At 37.1% G+C, this 25,563-nt stretch overlaps 2 protein-coding genes across 17 annotated transcripts in view; one reads left to right on the plus strand and one right to left on the minus strand.

Moving 5' to 3' along the window:
- Positions 1-599: 599 nt before the first annotated feature.
- LOC120460995 (uncharacterized) overlaps positions 600-25,563 on the minus strand; it is a 40,012-nt gene continuing 15,048 nt past the window's right edge. For 4 of the 16 annotated variants that reach the window (XR_016169724.1, XR_016169725.1, XR_016169727.1 and 1 more), the window contains 17 exons: positions 24,877-25,121; positions 24,327-24,476; positions 23,847-24,149; positions 23,093-23,228; positions 21,570-21,675; positions 19,128-19,239; positions 17,270-17,384; positions 15,939-16,133; positions 15,682-15,844; positions 15,206-15,421; positions 12,266-12,304; positions 11,905-11,989; positions 10,834-10,919; positions 10,325-10,596; positions 10,097-10,218; positions 6,732-6,978; positions 600-5,812 (listed from right to left, as the gene is read on the minus strand). Coding sequence is in view for 1 of the 16 variants with exons in the window: in XM_089135024.1 (XP_088991150.1) it covers positions 17,378-17,384; positions 17,534-17,697; positions 19,128-19,239; positions 21,570-21,607 (321 nt within the window). In the remaining 15 variants the exon portion in view is untranslated. Of the gene's footprint in view, positions 5,813-6,731; positions 6,979-10,096; positions 10,219-10,324; positions 10,597-10,833; positions 10,920-11,904; positions 11,990-12,253; positions 12,305-15,205; positions 15,422-15,681; positions 15,845-15,938; positions 16,134-17,269; positions 17,385-17,533; positions 17,698-19,127; positions 19,240-21,569; positions 21,676-23,092; positions 23,229-23,846; positions 24,150-24,326; positions 24,477-24,876; positions 25,122-25,489; positions 25,539-25,563 lie in introns of those variants that run through there. The other 12 variants (XR_016169735.1, XR_016169722.1, XR_016169729.1 and 9 more) reach the window with 12 other exon arrangements.
- abca1b (ATP binding cassette subfamily A member 1b) overlaps positions 5,724-25,563 on the plus strand; it is a 37,712-nt gene continuing 17,872 nt past the window's right edge. Inside the window, exons 1-15 of the mRNA XM_039649058.2 lie at positions 5,724-5,831; positions 6,852-6,945; positions 10,395-10,536; positions 10,653-10,771; positions 14,378-14,499; positions 15,236-15,427; positions 17,303-17,392; positions 20,244-20,484; positions 21,562-21,701; positions 21,789-21,905; positions 22,034-22,228; positions 22,719-22,924; positions 23,023-23,199; positions 23,872-24,094; positions 24,885-25,106. Coding sequence (XP_039504992.2) covers positions 5,766-5,831; positions 6,852-6,945; positions 10,395-10,536; positions 10,653-10,771; positions 14,378-14,499; positions 15,236-15,427; positions 17,303-17,392; positions 20,244-20,484; positions 21,562-21,701; positions 21,789-21,905; positions 22,034-22,228; positions 22,719-22,924; positions 23,023-23,199; positions 23,872-24,094; positions 24,885-25,106 — 2,346 coding nt within the window. The 5' untranslated portion in view covers positions 5,724-5,765. The remainder of the gene's footprint in view (positions 5,832-6,851; positions 6,946-10,394; positions 10,537-10,652; positions 10,772-14,377; positions 14,500-15,235; positions 15,428-17,302; positions 17,393-20,243; positions 20,485-21,561; positions 21,702-21,788; positions 21,906-22,033; positions 22,229-22,718; positions 22,925-23,022; positions 23,200-23,871; positions 24,095-24,884; positions 25,107-25,563) is intronic.

Raw genomic sequence — 25,563 nt, forward strand, 5'->3', positions numbered from 1 at the left:
TCAGTTAGATGACGTCGTAGGATCGCGTCATGTAAGTGACGCTAAAGGGCGCCTAAAACGTCAAATATTGAAGCATGGTCGAAGGTGACGCCTTGGGGTGAGAATGTGTTGTTTATATGGACGAGAGAAAGCGGGACATTTATTATTTAGATATTCTTTTTATATCAACAGAAGGTTGTCATGTATACCTTCAACATAGTTTTTGTTCTGCCACTATTATGAAATTGTAAAATATACCATCCATTAATATATCATTAATAGGTTCATTTATATAATGAGCTCTGCAGTATTTTGGGGAATTAAGATGACAGTGTTTCTCGCAATGCTAGAATACGGGATCTGGCTTGAGAACATGGACAGGGTTTCCCACAATTTCACAATATTGGTTGCATCTGTATTGCAACACCATGACAAACACCAAACACATACAAATGACATCTTTCTTGGCATATGCCATGGCACAATATTGTTGCTCAGTTTGTACCTGAGGAGCTGAGATTACTTCAAAGGTCCATAAAAAATTTGGATAAAGATTAAAGGATTAAGAACATAAACTCAATATTAATAAGTGTCAAATAGGTCAATACATCTTATTCTGGTCTAGTCTGACATCATTTATTATGCAGTTTTATTTACATTCTTGTAATGAGAGAATAAAATAGCTAAGATAACAGATAGGAGAGCATAGAAATTGAGTCATTTAGTCATGTGAAAAAGAAAGTACACCCTTTTGAATTATGGATTTAATTATCAGGCATAATTTTAAAAAAAAATCACTTGGTCTTTAGCAGGTCTTAAAATTAGGTAAAAACAATCTCAGAACAACAGCATGTGACATATTACACTGTCATTATTAACAAAAACTAGGCCATAATGGAGTACACCGGCACGCTATGATTTAATTGCTTTTAGAGCAGCAATAACTTGAAGTAATCATTTCCCTCATAACTTTATCAGTCTCTCATTCTCTTAAGGTCCTGGCACAGCATTTCAATCGAGTTCTGGTCTGGACTTTGACTGGGCCAGTGAACACCTCTGTGTTTTTCTTTTTCAGCCATTCTTTTAGATTTGCTGGAATGCATGGTATCATTGTCCTGTTGCATAACCCCAATTTTGGCCAAGATTTATCTGTCAGACAGATGGCTTCACATTTTACTCTACTTTAGTAAACAAAGGAGTTCATGGTCGACTCGAGGTCCTGTGGCTGCAAAGCAAGCCCAAATCATCAGTGTTTCACAGCTGGTATTAGGTGTTTGGTTTTCGCTAAACGTCAAATTATGGCTCAAACATCTCCACATTAGTCTCATCTGTCCAAAGGACATTGTTCCAGAAGTCTTGAGGTTTGTTCAGATGAATCTTTGCAAACCTAAGCTGAGCTGAATATAGGCTTTCTCCTGGCAACCCTTCCAATCAAGCCATCATTTTTCAGTCTTTTTCTAATTGTACTGTCATAAATTTAAACATTTAACGTCCTAACTGAGGTTCTTGGGGTTTTTTTCTGTTTCTCTGCGCATTGATGGTCTGGCTTTGGGGTGTATTTGCTGGGACATCCACTCATGGGAAGATTGGCAACTGTCTTGAATGTTATGAACTTTTGAATAATCTTCCTCACTGTAAAATATTAGGCTTCGAATTGTGTGGAAATGGCCATAAAACCCTTCCCAGATTGATGGCAGAAACAATTGCTTCTCTAAGATCATGGTGTCTTTCCTCTTTGGCATTTTAAGACACGAATGATCCCTGACCAGCAAACAACCAAAACTTCTGCTTTTATAGAGGTGATCACACTCGCTGATGACCAATTTATCAAAGGCATTTCTCACAACAAAACTCACACACACACTTTACATAGAGTATCACCAACCATATCCAAAGAAATTTTCCCAAAGAAAAGGGTCTTATAGGACCCTTCGAGTCATGACTCGAAAAAAGATTTATTAATTTTGCTGAACCGAGCAAGGTGAGCATTTGTGCTTGTGAAACTTAACCTTTTTTATTTATTTTTTAAATTGCCGATCGTTTCGCCAGATAAGCCCTTTGAAGCTGCACCGAAACTCTCATTTGGACCTTGAACCGTTTGGTTCCCATTGAAGTCCATTATATGGAGAAAATCCTGGAATGTTTTCATCAAAAACCTTAATTTCTTTCCGACTGAAGAAAGAAAGACATGGACATCTTGGATTACACGGGGTGAGTAAATTATCAGCATTTTTTTTTTTTAAAGTGAACTACTCCTTTAAGTTAGGTACTCCTCTCAAAAAAATAAAATGACTCAAAACGTGCTAAAACGTTTTGTTGAGAAGTCAGTTAAAGGGTTGAAAAATCAAGCAAAATGTTATAGTTTCCCAAAAAAAAAAAAAAAAAAAAAAACAGTGGAAAAGGCACGTTTCCCTCTGCATTGTTTTCATAGCATTCATTCGTCAGCAGATGTTAGCAGTTATGCAGTTTAGAGCTGTTTTGGGCTGCTCAGACCCAGTTAAATGTGCAGTAGAGTGGATGACCGACAGTAACCCCGGCGCTCCGAGCGGATGCGCTATAAAACCACTTCAACATCTTCAGATGTCTCTTCGCACGAGCACCACCGGCGTCACCAGAGTGAATCAATATACATCTGATTCATACAGGGATTACAGCGAATGTCCATCAAACATATTCAGCTGTGTCTGGGTAAGATACATATGCTTCGTTTTCTTTAACAACGGTTAGGGTTTTTTTTTTTTTAAGAATGAACGCAGAGCAACGTTTTAGATGGCTTATAGCCTATTGAAAACAAACTATATAATATAGTAGGCTAAGCGCTATAACAACAATATTTTAGAATTTACGAAAAGAAAGAGAGTAAAAGTTTTCAAAAGAAATGTTTGAATGAAAGTTCAGTCTACTTGTACGCTATAAGTTGTTGTTGTTTTTCTCCCATCGAAGTAATGCTTCAAATGAAATTATACGACACGCACTTGATTTTTAACTGCAAGACACACTCAGAAACAAAATCTGACGCTGTTCTATGAAAAACTAAAATGGGCTAACAGAAAACAGCAAAAGTGACAACCTGAGATGTTCTTTATCAGTGGACAGAAAGATCGCTGCTTGAGAACAGAAACATTAGAACAGTGAACCAGACAGACAAAGGTTCATGGTCCTACCGTCGGATAATTTGTTTTCTCGTTTTTGTCTTCAAAACGGTAAGACGAATACACCGTTAATTTATCACATAGTCTATTCGACCCTTCTCATGAACACACAGAGCTAATATCTTTTAGAAAAAAAAAAATATTTTCTTATGTGTATTCAATCAATGCTACTGTTATACATGATTCATTTGGTTAATCTTACATAGATTTCCTTATGACAAGAGAAGTGTTTCCCAGGTAGGGAATCCCATCTCGTGTGGTTTGTCATTTTTTTTTATTCTTGTTTTCATCACACTTTGTTCTATTTTCCCAAATGGAAAAACAATAAATCCAAAATATGTGGGCAGGAGTGAAACGCCCCTTTACTCTGATTGGTCAACTAAACATCAAATTCCCGCAACAGAATAGTTATTAACATACGTGTCCTTTAATATATTTAATTTAATGTTTAGCCTACCCCCCTGGCTGTATGTTTTATATGTAATATTGTTCTGACTGTGCATGGACTTTATTTGTTTGAAGTTTAATTAAAACATTTAAAAAAAAAAAAAAGAATAATAGTTATCCGCTGCCACAGTTATTCTTAAAGCGTTATTGCATCTATTTAATCTCTTTCTAATCAACCAGACTAATGGCTTGACACAAACCCTTGGGGGGAAGAGCCAAGATAAGGCTTCCTTCTGTGTAGACATGGTATGCCAGAGAAATGCACTAATATAGGTGTTTATATGGAAACATCTGCTCCCACATTACCCATTAGTCTACTTATTTGACACACCACCTGTTTTATTTAGCTGGCCAGCTCTTAAAAAACTTTGTGGTAAAGCTTCACGATGCACTGGACATCACGGAGCAAATGCATTTACATAAGTATCTTCTAAGTGTCAATGCTGCAGTCATAACTTTTTTTAAATTGATGAGTATGTATTGATGTAACTCAAAACGTTGTGTTTTATTTTATGTCTCTGACCCATTGTGGGACTGACTCACAGCATAGCCGCACAGAGTGGCGTTTCATTCCTGAATGAATCCGAGACTCGATTGAGCAAGTTATTCAATGGCTATGTTGAAGTCCAGTTTTTTTCCGCTAACATCACTCTAAAATAAACCTTTAAATCAGTTAAAATGCTGATTTGTATATTACTAAGTTGTGATTATATATAGTTTATACTCTTTATTATACAGAAATGGACCAGCCTGTTCTCACATAAATGCATCTTTATAACACGCATCGTGTATTGTTGTGTAATTTATACGAAAATGAGTTTTTACATGCATATGAGACGCAGTTTTTCTCGTGCATTTGATACGCAGTTCATTTGTGTGTAATACACACGCACTCCACACCACTAATTCTACCCAAACGTATAATAACCACCTAAACCTAACCTAACCAACCAATGGTATAAAATGAATGTGGATAGCAGGTTAGATCAAAAAGTAAAAGTGTCCAATGAGTGTCCATTGCTGCGTAGGAGAAAGAAGTGAGATATTTCAGATATATTTTATTTCCTCAGGGTGACGATTAACCCTATAAAGCCTACTGTACTTAGCAAGCGAAAGGCCTTTTAGTGCAATTCAAAAAATGTCCTCCTTCAGGTCATGCTACATGTCTTTTTGCTGTGAAATCTTAAACTTATATTGTAATATTTCAAGATGAACACTTACTAGACTGAATCAACTTAGATTTACTTGATTATCCATATGTCATGTTAAAATGTATCAAATATGATACATCAGGCTTTTGAGGCTTTTATTACATTATGCACCCTCCCAATAAAAACTACAGAGCTTTGAACATATAATATCACCTAAGATATATTATTAGGAGACAAAGATAGAGTGACAACTTAAATATATATGCATTGGTTTACATTACAAGTTATCATCTTACTTTTTGACTTGATTAAATCAGTAACTGCATCAAATTGCATATTTCTGAATAAAACTGAGGGGTTTTTCCTCCTCGAGTCTGAGCTCCATATTCTCACTTACTATATGAGCCGATCAGCCTGATGTATCAAATACGATACTCAACAAAAACATGCATGCTTTCCCCACCCTGAATATAATATAATTTCATATTTCAGGCTTTACAGGGTTAAGTTTGTTTCCCTCCTATCCCATCTGACTCAAACCTGATCATTTCTGTTTGGGGATAGCTGATTAAATCACTGAAAGGATACAGAGAGTGAAAACAATGTGAGCATTAGAAGATCACTCAAAAATGTCTGGACCCTTTTCGCATTTGAATAGAATCATTAGCATAGAGCAAGGCCACGACTCTCTCCTCGACTTCCAGCAAATCTGTGCATTTTAAATGAAGCTCCTTGATCAATCGTGGCCATTATGAATAAAGCTACCTACCCCAGAGACCCTAATGGCCTGTGAAATTCCTTGCTTGATGATACGACAAGGTCCACCACTTCAAGGAATTCTGGGAAAAAGAAAATGCGATGAAAACGGGATGAAAAGGGAAGACGTGAGCGAGAAGCAGAGAGTCAGATAGGAGGGCTGCACTTTGTCCTGGACTTTTGAGCTGCTCTGCTGGATGTGTTTTTCACTCTGCACTCCTCCGTCGTGTCGTTACAGTCGAGAGCTGAGCGCTGAGAGTGAAGAGGGACCCGAGTGAAGATGTCTGTCTGCACTCAGCTGGGTCTGCTGCTCTGGAAGAACTTCACCTACAGAAGGAGACAAACGGTGAGGACAACACATTTATTTTCTAGATATCTTTCTGCTTTTCTCGTTGTTTTTCCATCTGCTTTCACTAACAAGAATAACATTTATTCAAACGCGATACGCACGTTACCCATTATGTTTAGGAAGTAACAGTTATGATTCATTTAACATCATGCTGCTATTAGTCAGATTTCCATTTTATAAGCTCTTAATATCTGGAAAGTTGTATAATCTTAAGACATTTATATACCATAACAACCTACATTCGGTTATTTTAACGTCATTTCATTTCAATACAGAATGCTTCTGCGTACATATTCTCAGGCCAATGGATATTTTACTCTTTAAACCATTACTTTTGGGCTTTTTTTTTCGTTTTAATTAAATTGTATTAATTAAACCGCTTGCAAACAAACTCTATCTCGTGTTAAAATTGAAATAACCCTTTAAACATGAAAGTATTATGCAATCATTTAAGACATTTCCTCTTGACATAAAGCATTCTTGAAAATTGAGTCAAGAACCTGGATATTTCCTAAGAGTGTGTCTGTGCCTTACTATGGTATTTTGATTCACCATGGCGCTGAAATTTGTGTTTTTACAAGGAAATTCCAAATAAAAATATTTAAACATAAGGTTATGTCTCAAAACATGGTTGGCATATGTCCAAAAACACTTTTTATATCTAAAGACTTGCATGAAAATACAGTGCTTATTTATTTTACTACAGTTTAATTTTTTTTATTGAGTGTATTGTTTAAAATAATATGCATTACCCACAAAAGTGCTAAAAGTGCACAAAAGGCTTTCATTCCCTATTGGGTCGATGCAGACATGCCATGTAGTTCTATATCTGGAGGGTCTGATCGATTCCCTGTCATGTATTAATAATAAATGTTGTTACTTGATGACATTACTCACCAGAAGCCCTTACTTTAGACATAGGAGTCTGAGAGCTTTTTATAAGTCATGTTTGGTCTCTAATGTCTGCACTTGAGAAAACGCTGACTGTTTTTGTCCTCGTGTGTTTGACTTGTGCAGCTCCAGCTTCTGACGGAGATTGTGTGGCCTCTCTTTATTTTCTTCATCCTGATCTCCGTGAGGTTGAATTACCCGCCTTACGAACAACATGAATGTAAGTACACTCCACACGTGTGGACTTTTTAGCCTTTGGAAAGAGAGAAAAGCATTTTTAGAACAACAATGCAACATTTATCTTGATTTGTAACATTAAATTCCCAACTTGGCATTGGAAAACTAAACGGCTTCCACGTGTTGCTCGGAAAACAACTTTTGCCCTTCAACACGTGCATATTAATTGCATTGTGTAACCTGAATACATGGGCTACACAGGGGTGATAATGCACGTTTTTGTTTCATTGCACGATACTTTATGATGCATTATTATCAGATGTGTCAAGCTCGCAGGGTGTTTATGAGTTCTTGCTGATAACTAGAGGAATCGGTCTTCTGTCAGTCACAGATGATGTGTAGACAGATAAGTGACCATGTTGGGATTTTAAATTTTAGAGAACATTTAAACATGGAGATGTCATCAGCTGTTATTTGATGGTACAGTTTCGCATTTATAAGCTGGTTTGTTCAATTTATCGTACATCTTTGTTTAATAGCACCTGAGCTTTTATTGTGCCTGATTGTCTTTCTAACCTCATTGGCTAAATTGTATATATAAGGAATGTCACCATCCATGACCTAAGAAATGCTACTCTTCCCAGGGTGTAAACTACTCATAAATTCAACACACAATGCCTGACTATTAGCCTTTGAAAAGACATACTATCTTAATGGATACGATTTTGTGAGATTGTGAACTTTCTGTTCTTCTTTGTGGAAGTGTGAGCCTTGGTCATGAGATCTTGTTGACGTTTAGATGTGTCTGTGTGCTACCGCTTTGGTTTAAACAGGATATGGGAGCAGAATTTCACTTCTCTTAAAGTCTGGATTTGTGTGATAATGGATGAGTACATTTGTCATATGCGAGTACAGGCATGTTGCAACCTCTCTTGCTGAAGTGATTGAACGGACATAGAACAGTGTCCATCATGTTGGTAAAAATCAATTTAAGGACTTCATAAACCAGCAATATTAATTTAGTCCCTTAAACTGTAAACACACAAATTATGTGAATGAAGAATCTCAAGAAATATTTCACCTAAAAAAAAAAATTGAAAGAAATTCATTATACAAAAATGAATAATAATTTTTAAACCATAAAGATTTGTTTTTGTATTGTGTTATGACAATTAAGCACATTCTGTAAAAATACTGTAATGCATGATATTTTTATTTGAAATTCGGCATTAATTAAAAGACTTCCAGGATATATAAAGATGTAATTTATTATCATATATAATTATAATATACATTGTTATATATTCTGGCAGTATATATTGTACATCTTTTAATTTATGTTGATTTTAAAATAAAAATGTTTACATTATTACAGGTTTGTATGTACATTATTACAGTATTTTTACATGATAACTGTATAACAAAATACAAAAATAATTATTTATGCTATATATATATATATATATATATATATATATTTGCAATAATGAAAATTCAGTCTTTTAGGAGAACTGGTGAAAATGTGCTTAATTATTGTGGAGAAAAACAACTTTAATGTTCCTACAAATAGGCTTCATATTCTTAAGTTACAAAATAGCCTATAACTTCTTAATTTTAAGAACTTAATTTTAGTTTAAGTATGACCCACATATGCTTTTCATCAGATTCACCCTGTTTTAAATGATTTAAAATGAAATAAATATATAAGTGTAAAAAAAATATTATTGGTTTAGCTTAAAAAATGAAGTAACCTGGTTGCCTTAAAATTTTAAGTTCATTGAACTGGAAAAATTGAGTTGATACAATGAAGGAGATTGATTTAAGCATCAGAAACTCAAAATATTATGTCATCTGAACTACATAAATTATTTAAGTGGATTTGACAAAAGAAACATGTTGTGATTACAAATCATGAAAATATTTTTTTACAGTGGTGAATTGAACAAATACCCCATGAATTGATTACTTCATGCTTAAAGGATTATCTTATCTTTGCTGTGCTCAGCAGTGGAGCAGCTGGCAGTCTTAAGGTTGACTGATAGCAGACCTATACATTTGACTCATTATAGAAATAACAGTGAGCCTCTGGAGTGTGCGTGTGTGTGTGTGTGTGTGTGTGTGTGGGTGGGGGGGGGGGGGGGCATAGGTCACATATATTGCTTTGGTAATCACTTGATAAGGTCCCCTCATAGAGTACGCGCCTTCCAGGGATGGAGAGTCAGATTTTTTTGCTGATGGTTTTAGGTCTGTTGGAAGATAAGGAAGTCTAAGGGTGCACGTCCACTATAGGTGCTGTATATGGGCATGGGGATGGGCGGCAGGCTGCGCTGAGAGGTAGAAATAAAATAAATCTCACGGCACATGTCCATGCCATTGGATGTTAATCTGATAACTTCTAATAGAGGGAATGCATTGACGTCACTTTCCCGCCGGAACAACCCCCCTCAGCCTGACTGAGTGGCAAAAGATCTGCTGCGTGACTGGATTTAATAGGGGAAACTGCGAAAATGCGACTAAACCGAACAATTTTATCAATTTAAACTAAATGTTGGACTCAATATTGTGTTCCTTACAACTTACTAAAGATGCAGTGATCCATGGATATTGACATGCAGCCAGAAATCGTGTTGCCTGACATTTATGTTTGCCTGATTTCGACACCGAGGAAATAAAAGCAAATACAGGCCTAAATATAAAGCAAATTTGCCCGTGAACGCTTTATATAAATACAATATAGGTAGGTCTAAATCCGGGTGATCACTTATATCAGTGTTATATATGGCCTATATATACATCATCATATCGTCCAGCCCTAAAACTTTATAGTTTTTTTGTTTGTTTTTTGGTCAGTGTTTATTAAAAAAACATCCAATAATGCAGAATATGCAATGATAAATATTGAATTAATGAGTTGTTAATATATATAACAATACAAAATACTGTATATGGGTATGGTTTTACACCTAAATTCAGCATATTGACACAAAATGATAACTGCAAATCCACCTTTCGCTGACGAGTCCAGTTGATCCATTTGCTCCTCTTTCTATAGAGTCTGTAAAAATAGACCTCCGATTTTTTTGGTCAAATCTAGTTGTACAATCAATCGCAAAGCTCTTTCCCACTTTATATGTGTTGTGTGTGTTTTTCGCGGCATTCATGCTGAAAACAAATACACTCTTTTTGCCACTCACTGTGAGTAACTCGGTGACGGTGACGTCACGCGCATTCCCTCTATAGCTAAAAAGCTCCCCGTTGTCATGATCAGCCGTTGTACATGAAGTAGATGAGCTTTTGAAGTCAAATGATGCATTATCTGGGGAAAAAAAAAAGATTTTACAAGAAACATATTTGTTCTGACATCATCACTCATCACTGATTATGCTGGTTTAATTATGTACACTTTCTTCTCTTCTGTTCACCTTAATGTGGAAACTCTTTTCAATCTTCTTCAATAAGGTAGTTCATTTAGTCTCCCTTTATTTTTTACAGGTCACTTTCCCAACAAAGCAATGCCCTCAGCAGGCACCCTGCCATGGATCCAGGGCATTGTATGCAATGCCAACAATCCGTGCTTTCGACACCCAACCCCTGGGGAATCTCCGGGAATCGTTGGGAACTTCAATGATTCCATGTAAGTTGCTGCCTACAGCTGAAGATTTCCAAATAACAGGGTCGTCAGCTCTAATGTGACCTATGTAATATAAGACATTGAGTGCAATTTGGTAATAATTCTGCTTTCTTTATTAGAATCTCACGCCTGTTTTCTGATGCCAAGAAGATCCTATTGTACAGTCAAAACGACAAGAGCTTAAATGGATTCAAGGAGCTTATCAGTGCAGTAAAAGTCATGCAAAATAACACAGCTGGTGAGTACAGAACAGTGGCCTAGAATAAAAACATTTCACATTTTCTTAAAGAAATAGCTCACCTGAAAATGTCATCCTCTTATCATTCCAAACTTCAAATGCCTGAGCTGTTCTTTTCCATAAAGTGATTGCATACAGTGACCAATCTCTTCAAAGGACAAAAAAAGACATCATAGTACAATTAAAGTGATCCATATGTACTCAAGTCTTCTAAAGCCATGTTTACATTTGTGCATTTGGCATTGCATTTTTGTTTCATCAGTTCTTGCTTTCCCTGGAAATTCGAACCCATAACCTTTACATTGCTAGAGGCATGGTCTACTGATTGAGTTATATGACAATTTATATGACAGTTAAGAGACCCACAAGAACCAACGGCATTCAGTATCATTAACATCATTATATATCAAGTATCAAGTATGCAAATGACCAAATGAGATGCAGGTTCAGAAACGTCCATAGCAAATACTTCTCGTAACATGAAGTGACTCATTCTAATTATCAGTAAATCCTTGTAAACATTCAAGTAAAAGGTTGATGGGCATCAGTCTTTGAGGATTTGTTGGAAAATCCACTGGGAGAGGAGAAGGTGGGTGGATGAATGAAGTATCAAGCCTTTCAAACAAGCCATGGCAAGTCGGTTTCAGGGCTAGTGTGGGTGTAAAATATGCACACGCATCCCAGAATCCAATCCTTTAGCATTACCTTCTCTATTCAATTCACTTAGCGTGTGCTGGGTAAGCAACGTGAACTGTCTCTTCCTGTTCACACACTCTTCTCACGCTAAGTGAGCTTTAATCGCATTTATCTGCCTAATGGAGGAAAGGTTGTACAGACGCCATCATAGAACGTCTGGAGTAACAATTTACAGAGCGCATTTAACATGTAATGGACAATTACATTTTTAGATCTGTCACAGTTTGTGAAATTGATTGCTCCCTCTAGAGTTATACAGACAGAGAATAAAATAACACCAAAAATTAGTTAAAAAGTAACCATAGAAAACCTTCCTGTTTTCCCAAAGTGGGAGAGTCTTAAAGAAAAAGAGCCACGTCAGCCCACCTGTTCAAATTAAAGTTTCATTATTGTGTCTCAGGCTGTCATGCATGACAATAGGAATGCTTTGAACTCACCATCCAGTCATTGTGAGGCTTATCGTGGCATCCGCATGCTGCGATCTCATTCAATTCTGTCTTCATTCTCCTCTTTTGATTTCAGCTAATGACAACAGACATGAAAGAGTTGAGTTTATCGGGTTTAGGTTATTGTTAAAGCTTAAACTTATTCACACCAAGATAATTTGCTATGCTAGCTGTAATGCTGGATTCACAAAAAAACTGTTTTACAATTAGCCACATAATGGGTTATAATGTTCATTAAAAACGTTCAGGCTTAAATTGATGCCAATCGTTGAAATGGGCAAATTAATAATGTAATGGTGTTCTCTTTGGCCATTGGGGGCTTAGTTGAGCGTATATTCACTTGTATATTCACCTAGCTGTCCTGATAACACTTGAATGGTTTGTGCACTTCCTGCAAAAAAAAAAAAAAGTTTAAGCTCAGTATGATTTGTTGTTGCAAAAAAACAAAAAAATAATACTTTTATCCAGAAAGGATGCATTCAGTTGTTAAAAAGAGACAGTAAAGATGTTCATAATGTTACAAAAGATTTCCATTTCAAATAAATGCTGTTCATTTTAACTTTCTATTCATTAAATAATCCTGAAAAAATATATAATTAATGACTTAAGCAGCAAAAAGAGATCGAGTTTCTCGAGCAGCGAATCAGCACAATGATTTCTGAAGGATCATTTCGAAGACTGGATCAATGATGCTGAAAATTCAAATGCATTACAGAAATAAATTATATATTAAAATTTCAAAAACGTTATTTTAAATTGTAATAATAGTTCACAATATTACCGTTTTACCATATTTTTGATTAAATAAACGCAGTATTGGTGAGCAACAGAGACTTCTTTCAAAAACAGTCTTACATTTGAAGGGCAGTGTGAATTTCAGACATAAAATATAGCTGCAAGCAGCGATGACAGGCCCAAGCCAGTGGCACCGAAACCCCCACCTTTAGTTAGTTACCTAAAGGCACCGGGGTGGCGGTGCCGCTGGCTTTGGCCCTTCATCGCTGCATGCAGCTATATTTTAACTCTTGAAACACGGCCAATCCATTCGAGATATCAAAAATCCCCTCGCAATTTTTCATCCTCAATGTCTTGACTTCATGCTGACTGAGTTTCGTGCCGTGTGTTTGAATTTTCTAGGAGCCGTGTATTTGAATTTTCTAGGAGGAGTATTTCAAATTCCATTGCATGCATTTTCCAAACAACCCTAAATAGCTGACTTCCTGTTGGGCTGGGGTAAAAATTAAGAGTGTGAAGTATATATGAACCGATGAGATCTATATGTGTACCGAGTTGCATGTTATTACACACAAACGTGTTTGATTTATGGATCAAGTTTTCGGAGCCCGTTGCAGGGGGTGCTGTTGAGCTACGCTTGGGTACCAGCTTCAGCCCAGCCCTGATGGCCGCGGGTCCTAACCCATTTGCAAAGTTTCAAGAGTTTTCGAGCCTCTTAAGGGCCCCAAAAGTGCCCGAATAGTTGTTAGAATATTTTTTTTACATTTATCCTAAGGAAAACAATTACAACTGTCTAAGAATTGGATTAAGGGTTTTGGAAACCCCTGCATTACATATACCAAGTATCCTGATTTCACCTCGTTTAGACTCTTTAAGACTTTCTCATTTTGAGCTTGCATATACCTGTCCTGTCTAAAAAAGCCTTACAGATGTAATCAGCCATGACTTTACAGAAGGTGCATTCACATGTCTTTTCCGACCCCATTGTGCTCCCCTATTTCTACCCCTTTAACCCTCTTTTCAAAAGACTGATTAGTGTGGAAGCGAATGAATAGGTTAGGAATCTGCCACCTCCTGGGGGTTTCGCCCCTCCCTTGCAATGGACACACTTCCAGCCTTTGTTTCCATGAACAGCACAGAAGGAAGACCTGGAGACAGTTGGGCTGCTCTAGGCAAGGGTTATCGCAGATAGTTGTTAGCTAGGTGTGAATGACTAAACTTAACCCAAACACATTAGGTATGACTTTTATGCGTATGGTTTGGAGGAGGGGGTGTCCACTGTTTGTGATTGGCCACTTCATCTCCTTTTGTAGATTCCAGAACATTTAGGAAACTAGACTCCCCATGTGTTGTTTGTGAAGTCACGCGATGAATCAGTAAACGTCTCTTTCCACGCCTATGTAAACCGCACTTGCTGGCCTGCTCCGACATGTACTTGAACTTTGAAAGAGGAATGAAATTTAAGGAGAGCACATGAGTGTGTTGTTAACTCTCTCAAAGGCTCGACACCTGAAGTTTCAGCAAGTGAGCGCATGTACTCAGAACAAAAGTTTGAGGTTGGAAAGTGGGGTGCGTTTCCAAAATAATGAATCCTAAAATAGAGGGGCGGATCTACTCAAATTGAAAATCTGGTCAAATTGCTGAAAAACCTATAACTACAGCCATTGTATGTTGGTTTTGTAAAGCATTCCTTAACATGTACACACTAAAGTGGCACATTTTTCCTTAGGTTTCAAGCTGAAGGACTTCCTGCGTGAAAACGAGACCCTCTCAATGTTCCTCCTGCAAAATGCCTCCATTGACCCGAATTATGTGAAGAATATTCTGGAGGCTGATGTGAATCTTGAAAAGGTGCGCATCGAAAAGCGTTAATTTGAAGGGGTAAAAACAACAACAATGGTGACCATAAGATTACATTTCTTTTTAACGCCTTTATTTAATAAGAAATACAATTTACAGACCCAAACCTTCAGAGACTCTTCATGCTTATACATTCATCCTCACATTCACACCCTAAAACATACATGAGAAATCTTTTACTATTTTTTCCTTTCCCTCCCTCCCTAACACTTTACAAAATATAATACTCCATAAGAATACATATGGATTCACCCATTTCTTCGATGCTCAAGTTAAAACAAAGACTCAAACGTCACATCTGCTCTACAGTAATTACAATGCATACAGTTACAGTATGTAGGGGCATGGTCATTGTTTCTAGGTCCATTTTGATAGTTTACACCACACATGCTGCTAAACTCCCCCTGGGAATCAGTTAAAGAGAGGAAACCAGCATGCATCTCACATTTTTTGTAAATCAACAGCTGTTAGCGGTGTGACATGCCCTCAGGGCATTAAACAATCAGCAGTCCTTATAAATGACCATAGGCAGCCTACTTTTACCCTAATGTACCCTCAGAATGTGTATTCAAGGCATCTAGTCTAAGTACCCTCTCCTGATAATAAACTCATAGGTCACATGAACAGTTCTGTCCCGTTTATCTCCAAAACCCTTCACGGATCACATGAACACCTTCTTATCTGCCCTAAAGCTTACCGGTTATCACCGATGCTCTTCATGTTTTAGGTTCTGATCAAAGGTTTTGGCGTCCATCTGAGAGATATGTGCAGCTCCACCACACTTGAGGACTTTGTGACCATCCCAGACAGAGAGGTGGCGAAATTCACCCAGGACATCATCTGCAGGTCTCCAAAAAGCTGGCTAGACCAGGCCGAGAGACACTTCAAGTCCAACCTGGATTTTCTCAAACCTCTTAAGGTAAAAAAAAAAACATACAGTGAATCAAAAAGGCTCTGAATGCTTTTTGATTTCGAATTATCAGCAATATGTCACAGTGCAAAAAAGCTCGTAAAACAGACTACATTGTCTTTATGCAAAATATTATTTTTCCATTTTTCACTCTATCATCTGACACCATCTCTAAAACCATGTTAATGTAAGAGGGGTGTCCAGATGGTGTAGCTTTATTGTCAGCAAAGGGTTTTTAATTAAACTGTTGCTTAATAATGTACCTCCGTCGTGTGTCTTAGGGTGACAGAGGTCACCGTCTTATCTTCCAAACCGGTGCAATAGTGTCCTCTCCTCCTCTACTGCTGTTGATAGTGGTGTTAAAACAAATCCAGGCGACTTTATCATTGGCGTGCATTGTGCCAAGACAAACAACTCAACACTCAGCTAAAAGAGGGAAAGGGAAAAAGAATGAAAGAGTTAGCGGGTTATGAAGAGCGTGGGAGGATGCGTGTCGTTGCCTGTTGCCCTACACACCTACCTTAATATAGGGCCTGAAGCCACTGCTGGAAGTTACAACACGTAATGACAGCTTCAGTTTCTCTGTTCTGCTTCTTCCTACTTCAAAAAAATGTCAAGTTGTCGGGTTGACTCATAGATCACGCTGGTCAATGAAAGATGATTTTGGGATTGTGGAAAACCAGATTAATGTGTCATGTTAGTTGGATTTCGCTGGCTGTTGGCATATAAAATGCATGGAATGAATGTGATCATGCGTAACATTTATGGTTCTTTGATAATTTTCAGTCATGCAAATGAGATGCCTCAAGAATGAGTCAACACTAACATGAGCAACTAGATTTGATTTAAAGGAGTAGTTCACTTTAAAAAAAACTTTTGCTGATAATTGACTCACCCCCATGTCATCCAAGATGTCCATGTCATTCTTTCTTCAGTCGAAAAGAAATTAAGGTTTTCTGAAAACATTCCAGGATTTTTCTCCATATGATGCACTTCAATGGGAACCAAACGGTTCAAGGTCCAAAAAACAGTTTCAGTGCAAACTGTTCAAAGGGCTTTAAACGATTTTAGACGATGAATAAGGGTCTTATCAAGCGAAATGATCGCTCATTTAAAAAAAAAAAGTTGGAGTTTTATAAGCTCAAATGGTCAAATTTTATAAGCTCAAATTTTACAAACTCTGTTCTGTGATGCGCGTTCGTGACTTTTGATAAACGAGTTCAACAGGAGAGTCACGAAGCAAGAGCAAGGCGACCATTTAAGCTTATAAAACTTAAACTTTTTTTTTTGTTTTTAAATGAGCGATCGTTTGCTTGATAAGACCCTTTTTTATTGTCTGAAATCGTTCAAAGCCCCTTTGAACAGTTTACAGTTTGCACTGAAACTGTCTTTTGGACCTTGAACCGTTTGGTTCCCATTGAAGTGCACTATATGGAGAAAAATCCTGGAATTAAAAAAAAAAATTTGATGTAAATTATCAGCAAAAGTTTTTTTAAAAGTGAACTACTCATTTAACACCCATACAAACTGATTGAGTTCAGTTACAGTTTTGTATGACTTTTTTCTTCAGGATTATGTATATTATAATATTAATATTTGCATAGTTGTCTAATGTAATGCTAATGTAAATATAGCACAAGAACACAGTTACAAAATAAATGTATATATATATATATATATATATTTACTTTTAACTGTAAATAAATATGTATTTTAGACATTCCATTTTATTTATTTGAACTAAAGTCTAAAAATGTATATATATATATATATATATATATACACACACACACACACACACACACACACACACACACACTATTATTTTTCAATAACTGTATTACAACGTACTACATTAATATTTTTATCTCTGCCTTATACCAGTCTGACATAAGGACTAATCCCGCTGATGTCCAGCAAGTTTCCAAAGCCACAGACAATCTTCTGGAGAGCCTGGGATCACTGGCTGTGGAGGTACAAATCATCATTATTTATTAAGCATTAAAGCCTATAAGTTTATCACTACAGGCAAGCAAAACCAATCCTGAGCTGTTCTGTGAACCATCCATCAACTGCAAATGAGAGTTGTTTTATCATAATTCAAACAAACCTAACCCAGTAAGGCTCTGAGAGTGAAAGTGACATTTAATGGCGAGGACAACTGCTGGGCCTGTGACGCAGGAGTAAAGGTGTGCATGTGTCGATGAGTTCGGTAGTGTCTCGTTCCCCAGCTGTAGTGGTCCACAGTGGGAGGAAGAGAAAGTTGTTTCAGCTCCCAGCTGGACAGATATACAACCAAGCACAGCTGAACAAGCATCCAGAGAGAGAGAGTCACACAATCTACTCAGCAGTCAGTATCTAAAGACTGCAATAAAGACGTTTGCTTTACACAGAGAGATGGGCGTTCATGACCTGTTTGCCCATACAAAAGCCTCTCTGTTCTCTGCTTAACTGAAAGGGAAACCTTTGGCTACAAGTCTCACTGAATGGAACATTAAACTCAACCCATTTGTCTAATCTGGCTCACCCTCATGTCTGAGACGGATGGCGAATTCCAGTAACCTTTTACTGTGTTGGTGTGAGACTGGATGAATGCTAATTAAAGTGCAAAAACATTTTTTTTTTTTTTGATGTTGCAGTGCAGTTATTTAGGAGTTTTCACTGCACAGCTTTGTTTTAAAAGGGACATGAGGGGACATTATCCCTCCCTCCCTCTGTGAGAGTATTTTTGCGGTAGGACATCTGTTGCACTCTCCGCCGCCCTCCATTCTCTTGGCACTTTTACACTAAAATAGCAGCAAGTGACTTGCATGCTTGCTGAGTCAGATCCGTAAGGCTCACGTGGTTTCAACAAGCAAAGCTTTATGCCGTCCACCACACCTGGTTTAAAATGAATGACCAGGAGACACAATTCTCTGCTAAGTGGAACTATCCTATTATTCAATATATACTGCATATGTGCACAGTATACTATATACTACAGAAATAGTAAGTGTGCTTATCCGAACATAGCCAGGTGTGAAAGAAAAATCACTTTATTCTCTTATACAGCAATGAGATTAAATTGGGACACTGGAGATGTACTGTAATAAAAATGAAAGTTTCCTCTTGGGTTTGCTTTAATGTGAAATATCTTGAGCAGCACAGAATAACATTTCTCTTCTCGTCAGCAAACCTCCCAGTTTAGACGATTGTTATGTTGAACAATCCTTTGTGTGTTGAAAAAGCAGAACCAGCCTTTCATGGGAGGGTTTATTTGACTAATGCTAGTTGTGTTCAATTTGACAGGCCCTTGGGGCATCTGCTCTCTGGATTCAGGATTCTTGGTTAAACATCCAATCAGGAGTTAGACAATGAGAGTAGCTGTTAAGGATTTTGCAAACATGGCCTGCACTGGCAAAATAATGAAACACTAACATTATTCCTGCTGATAAGATTTGATTTTGTCAAATCAACTTAAATAATTTATTTAGGTCAGATAACGTATTATTTTGAGTTTTCGAGGATTAAATCAATCTCCTTCATTGTATTAACTCACTTTTTCCATTTGAATCAACTTATAATTTTAAGGCAACCAGGTTACTTATTTTTTTTAAGTTAAACCAACAATATTTTTTTACAGTGTTGTAATGCTTGTCAAATTTCTCTTCGATTGTCCTGTCAAAGGGATAATTCTCCCTAAATTATAATGATTTTGTTATTTACTCACGCTCATGTCATGTTGTTCCAAACCCGTATAACTTCCTTCGAGGAAACACAAAAGGAGTCGCTCTTTTGGGCTCTTTTCATTTACAATGGCCAGAAACTGGAGCTTTCGCTGTCTAAAAAAGGACAAAAGCATGTATCATGATAGTAGTTCAAACGATTTGTGCACTATGTTCCAAGGAATTCATGGGTTTGTGAACTAATCACTCTTTTGAATTGAATGTTCTTGAATCACTAAAAAATGATGTCTGAATTGTCTGAATCATTAATTCATGAATCAGATTGAACCAATTCTCAAGTGTTAGTCTTAGTGATTTGTTCGCAAACGTTTACACACACCAATTGCTTAAATTGCTATCACATGGCTTCGGTTGTATATAGTGTTGAGTTAACTACTTTTATATTTTTTTGATGCTTGAAACTGCATTGGATAGAGTGTAACATAAACACATTTTTTCTTAAATTCGGCCTATATTCAATCATTTTATCCCTTAAAACGAATATTTGATCTGCAAAATTACATATTTAAATATTTTTTCCCCCAAAAAAATATTCATGTCTTAAAATATCTTGAATGTAATTCGACACTCTTGCCTCATTTAGTATATGCGGTTTTATAGATATGCAAATTAGCTCCGCCTCCACTCACTCACTCAGCTCAGAGATCCACTGGTTGATGATCACACGTTGATCTGATTGGTTACAAGGTCGTTTGTGACGTCAGAAACACCAACGATTTCAAACCGTGTTTTTGAGACTGCCTTTAGTCCAATGCAAAATACTCAGCAATGCTGTCGACTTATGAATTTACACACGGTTTGTCTTAAAGCGTATTAAAAACACCTCATAGACTTATAAACAATATTAAAACCTTGATTTATAGCCGAGGGAGACTTTAAATAAAACCGTATTGGTTAGGAACAACATGAGGGGGATAGAATGATGACATCGTTTTTCTATTTTGGGTCAACTAATTGATTAAAAACACACCAACTTAATATAGAAAACAACATGCCTGCTTAACAAACTAATGAAAACAACTAAGTGAATTTGTTGTGTGATTACATATCATGCAGACTTCTTGACTCGGTTAAAATTGTAACGTTCATCATTCTCCCAGCTGGCCAGTATGAGGAGCTGGAGTGACCTGCGAAATGAGATCCTGTTTCTGACGGAAAACGCCACCGGCTCTCCGAGTCTGATGTACAAGGCTGTGTCCCGTATCGTGTGTGGACACCCGGAAGGAGGTGGCCTCAAGATTAAATCCCTCAACTGGTACGAGGACAGCAATTTCCAGGCGCTGTTCGGCAGCCACAACGACAGTGATGACGAATCGGTTTCAGTTTACGACAATACCACAAGTACGTCAAACCGACAACTGTTTATTTAATATAATAGTTTAGTATTTATTAATACTTTGAATTAGCTTTTACATTTTCAGTTTTCATTTTAATTATAGTTTAATAAATTAAAGTTTTAGTATTATTTAGTCGTTGTTATTATTTAGTTTATTTACTAATTTTTGGTTATGTTTAAGTTTATGTTTTTCATCTAATATTTATATTCTGATTTATTTAAGTATTATTTCAATTAACAAAAACTATTTTATATAGTTTTGGTGAACAATAACAACCCTGACCTACAACAGCAATTAAAGGAGTAGCATCTAAAAGGAGTAGCAACTAAAGGACTTTTAAAAAAAACTTTTGCTGATAATTTACTCACGCCCATGTCATCCAAGATGTCCAAGTCTTTCTTTCTTCAGTCGAAAAGAAATTAAGGTTTTTGATGAAAACATTCCAGGATTTTCTCCATATAATGCACTTCATTGGGAACCAAACGGTTCAAGGTCCAAATGAGAGTTTCAGTGCAGCCTCAAAGGGCTTTAAACGACACCAGGCGATGAATAAGGGTCTTATCTTGGACCTTTCGAGTCATTACTCATAAAAAGATTTGTTCATTTTGATGAACGAGTTTGAACAGGAGAGTCACGAACGCGCATCACAGAACAGAGTAAGGCGAGCATTTGAGCTTATAAAACTTAAACGTTTATATTTATTTTTTAAATGACCACTAGATAAGTCCCTTATTCATCGTCTGGTGTCGTTTAAAGCCCTTTGAAGCTGCACTGAAACTCTCATTAGAACCTTGAACCGTTTGGTTCCTATTGAAGTCCATTAAATGGAGAAAAATCCTGGAATGTTTTCATCAAAAACCTTCATTTCTTTTCAACTGAAGAAAGAAAGAAGTGGACATCTTGGATGACATCGGGGTGAGTAAATTATCAGCAAAAGTTTTTTTTAAAAGTGAACTACTCCTTTAACACATGTTTTCACAGACAGCATGCACTGCATTGGAAATAACATACTAGCATATATACAATATGATAGAGAGTATGCAGTAAACAGAAGCTAAATTGTCATGCATTGTGTTTCTAGCTCCATACTGTAACAACTTGATGAGGAACATGGAAGCCAGTCCCATCTCTCGGATGATCTGGAGGGCACTGAAACCTCTTCTGATGGGGAAGATCCTCTATACGCCACATAGCCCTGCAACCCAGAAGATCATTCATGAGGTAACCATATTGAAAAAAAAAAAAACATGTGCATAATGCATGCATGAATCTGCAGTGCAATTGAAGAACTTCCTAATTCTCTCCTAGGTAAATAAGACATTTCAGGAGCTCGGAATTCTACGAGATTTAGGAGGAATGTGGGAAGAAGCCAGACCGAAGTTTTGGAACTTCATGGAGAACAGTGAAGAAATGGATCTGATGCGGGTATGTTACGTCTTACTCTCATTACTGCCCCTATGTGGCTGGTGGTTGCGCTGCAGGACTAGAACTAGTCACTATTACTGATACTAGTGCTAATGTCAACGTCCATCTTTTTGTTTTTCCAAACACAGACGCTTCTTCGAAACAACGCCACTGCAAGTTTCTTTAATGCCCAATTGGCTGGGACTCAGTGGAACGTGGAGGATGTTATCAGCTTTTTGTATAAGCACTCCGAGGACACACGTCCCCTTGGGACGGCATTTACGTGGCGGGATGTCTTCAATGAGACGGACCAGGCAATTATGAGCATATCCCGTTTCATGGAGGTCAGAACCGCTCTCTTTCATACCACCTTTTCCTTTCTTTTCTCCTCCCACACACATCCTTTCTATCTCATAATCCATCTGTCTCCCACATACATACTTTCAGATTAAACACGTCAACAACCTATCGTCAGTTAAATAGTACACGCAAGTAACAACCAGCAGGATTTCAAGTTTTTTGGAAGGGGGAAAGGCTCGTGCGAAACGTGCTTGGGTGACCTGTTGCATGAATTTTGTGGGGTTTTAATGTCTATTTCAGCAATATGACTTATGTTAGTTTGACAAAAAGGAGATTTGAAAGATGAAAAGGAAGTGAAAACAACTTTTATTTAGGCTAAAGATATTGTTCCCTAGCCGTTGCCATTTTTAATGGGTCAAAAGTTCCCAACAACAAGGCAAAGATTATGACAGATGAAATTGATTATTTTAGATCAGTTATAGAAGTTATTGATTAAATCACATACCATAGTCTAAAGTGTTGTGTTTTTTACAGTGTGTTAACCTGGATAAACTTGAACCTGTGAGCACAGAGGAGAAACTGGTCAATGAGTCCATGAGTCTCCTGGATAACAGAAAGTTCTGGGCAGGAATTGTGTTCCTGGACGTACAGCACAACACCTTGGAACTTCCACCACACGTCAATTACAAGATCCGCATGGATATCGACAACGTGGAACGCACAAACAAGATTAAAGATGGGTAAGTTTGCTTTTCTCAGTTGTCCAATGAAGGAAATTTCCATTTTAAGGAGTATGCTTGCTATGAAATCAGATGCTTATTGTGTTTTTTGTTGTCAGGTATTGGGATCCTGGTCCCAGGGCTGATCCCTTTGAGGATATGCGGTATATTTGGGGAGGATTTTCTTACCTTCAGGATGTAGTTGAACACAGCATCATCAGAGCAGTTACTGGAACCAAAGAGAAGACTGGTGTTTATATCCAGCAGATGCCTTATCCATGTTATGTAGATGATATGTAAGTATTCCACTGCGCCGCACATAAGCCTAGATGAATTACAGAGATGACAAATGATCAAGGATCATCTTTAACCCCTTAAATGTCACCCATTGTTTGATAATTGACATTAAAATGCGCTTTACAAACTTAAATGGTTGTAATTCAAGAATTCTTTGGAATATATAATACCCAAGTTTGGTCTTGTTTTAAAGAAAACAATCAGCAGATTATTACTGAAGTGAAAGCACTTCAAAAAATTAAAGTATGAAAACGTTATAATTTACAGTAAATCAAATATAATTTATTAACATATTTTTTTAATATAAAATAAATATTTTACAAAATATTTTTTACTATAAAATTACTATAAAATGAAAGCTATATATCTAACCAAGCTGTGTTCCAAATTTAAAGTTGATATCACAAATTTTGAAGTTCCCATTATACTAAAAATAGCCTCCGGGTGCCGTTGAATTACATTGAATTTCATTGTATGCACTCTGCCATAACAAATTAATACATTTCTATCCAAATATCACTTCTGTCACTAAATATGGAACCTTGAGACTACTTCCCCTGCAGAAAAAAATGACATAATAATACATTTTATAATGTGCTTATCTAAAACCCAAAGCGCTAGTCTGACATTATTATACAACAATTACTGAAAATTCTTCTCGTTTCTCATAGTTTCCTTCGCATTATGAGCCGCTCCATGCCTCTCTTCATGACTCTGGCCTGGATGTATTCGGTGGCCATCATCATTAAAGGCGTCGTCTATGAGAAAGAGGCCCGACTCAAAGAGACCATGAGAATTATGGGACTAGACAACGGTATCCTGTGGTTCAGCTGGTTTATTAGCAGCCTCATTCCTCTTCTCGTCAGTGCAGGCCTGCTGGTTCTTCTACTTAAGGTACTAAGATGACATCTGCAGATTTTATTTCCTTTTTGAGAAGCATACTTCTCCCCTAAAAATAAAATACATTTATTTATCAATAAATATTTATTAGATATTCCACTTTTGTCATTCTACTAACTATAACATTGCAACTACATGTCAACTAACTGTCATTAGTGTATTAGTAGACCGTCTGCTTAAAGGAGTAGTTAACTTTTCAAAACACTTTTGCTGATAATTTACTCACCCCCATGTCATCCAGGATGTCCATGTCTTTCTTTCTTCCATCGAAAAGAAATTAAGGTTTTTGATGAAAACATTCCGGCATTTTTCTCCATATAATTGACTTCATTTGGAACCAAATGGTTCAAGGTCCAAAATACACTTTCAGTACAAACTGCAAAATGTTAAAAGGGGTTTAAATGATTCCAGACGATGAATAAGGGATGAAAAAAAAATTACAAAGTTTGCTTTATAAGCACAAATGGTCGCCTTGCTCTGTTCTGCGATGCACGTTCGTGACTCTCCTGTTCGAATTCGTTCATCAAAATGAATGAATCTTTTTCCGAATCAATTCGTTCGTTTCGTTCATTTTGATGAACGAGTTCGAACAGGAGAGTCACAAAGGTGCATCGCAGAACAGAGCAAGGCGACCATTTGTGCTTATAAAACTTAAACTTTGTAATTTTTTTTATTATTTACTTAAAATAAAGTAATGTAAAATACTTTAGTATCAAAATAGCTAGTGACAAACGTTTAAACCACTCGTTTAAACCAGAGATACTGATTTCTTTTACCTTTTCAGATGGGAAATCTCCTGCCCTACAGTGACCCTGGCGTAGTCTTTCTCTTCCTCGGGTCATTCGCTGTGGTAACCATCATGCAGTGTTTCCTAATCAGTACTGCGTTCGCACGTGCCAACCTGGCAGCGGCCTGCGGCGGCATTATCTACTTTACCCTCTACCTGCCTTATGTGCTGTGCGTGGCTTGGCAAGACTACGTGGGCTTCACCGCCAAAGTCATCGCTGTGAGTTACGACCACCTATGGAAAATAGATAAACTTCACAGTTACAAATGTGTGTGTTTAGCGTCATTGGTTGCTGCTGTGCTGGGCTTACGTAAGTGCATTACGTAATTGTACAGTATATTGCATAAGGAAACACATTTATACTGATTCCCTTATCTAAAATGACTTACATGAGCGATGAAAATATCTCAACTGTAAAATTGCACTTTAAACCCATTGTAGGCTGACACTAGATTACAGGGAATCTACACTGGGGTGTTCCTGTTTAAACTAGTTAAATAGTAGTGATAGATTAAAGATCTGAGACACTAATACAAGAGTTCAGTGAAAGGTGAGCAAGCAGTGAAGAGTTACTGAGATTACTTTGATTGAAGGCACTTTACCCCGGGTTGTTCCAGGGTGGATTGATCCTGGATGGTTACCTAGTTACTTGTAATTAGAGACTTAGAAGTGACTC

The sequence above is a fragment of the Pimephales promelas genome, chromosome 9, assembly GCF_988280905.1.
Source record: "Pimephales promelas chromosome 9, fPimPro1.hap1.1, whole genome shotgun sequence".
Taxonomy (NCBI): Eukaryota; Metazoa; Chordata; class Actinopteri; order Cypriniformes; family Leuciscidae; genus Pimephales; species Pimephales promelas.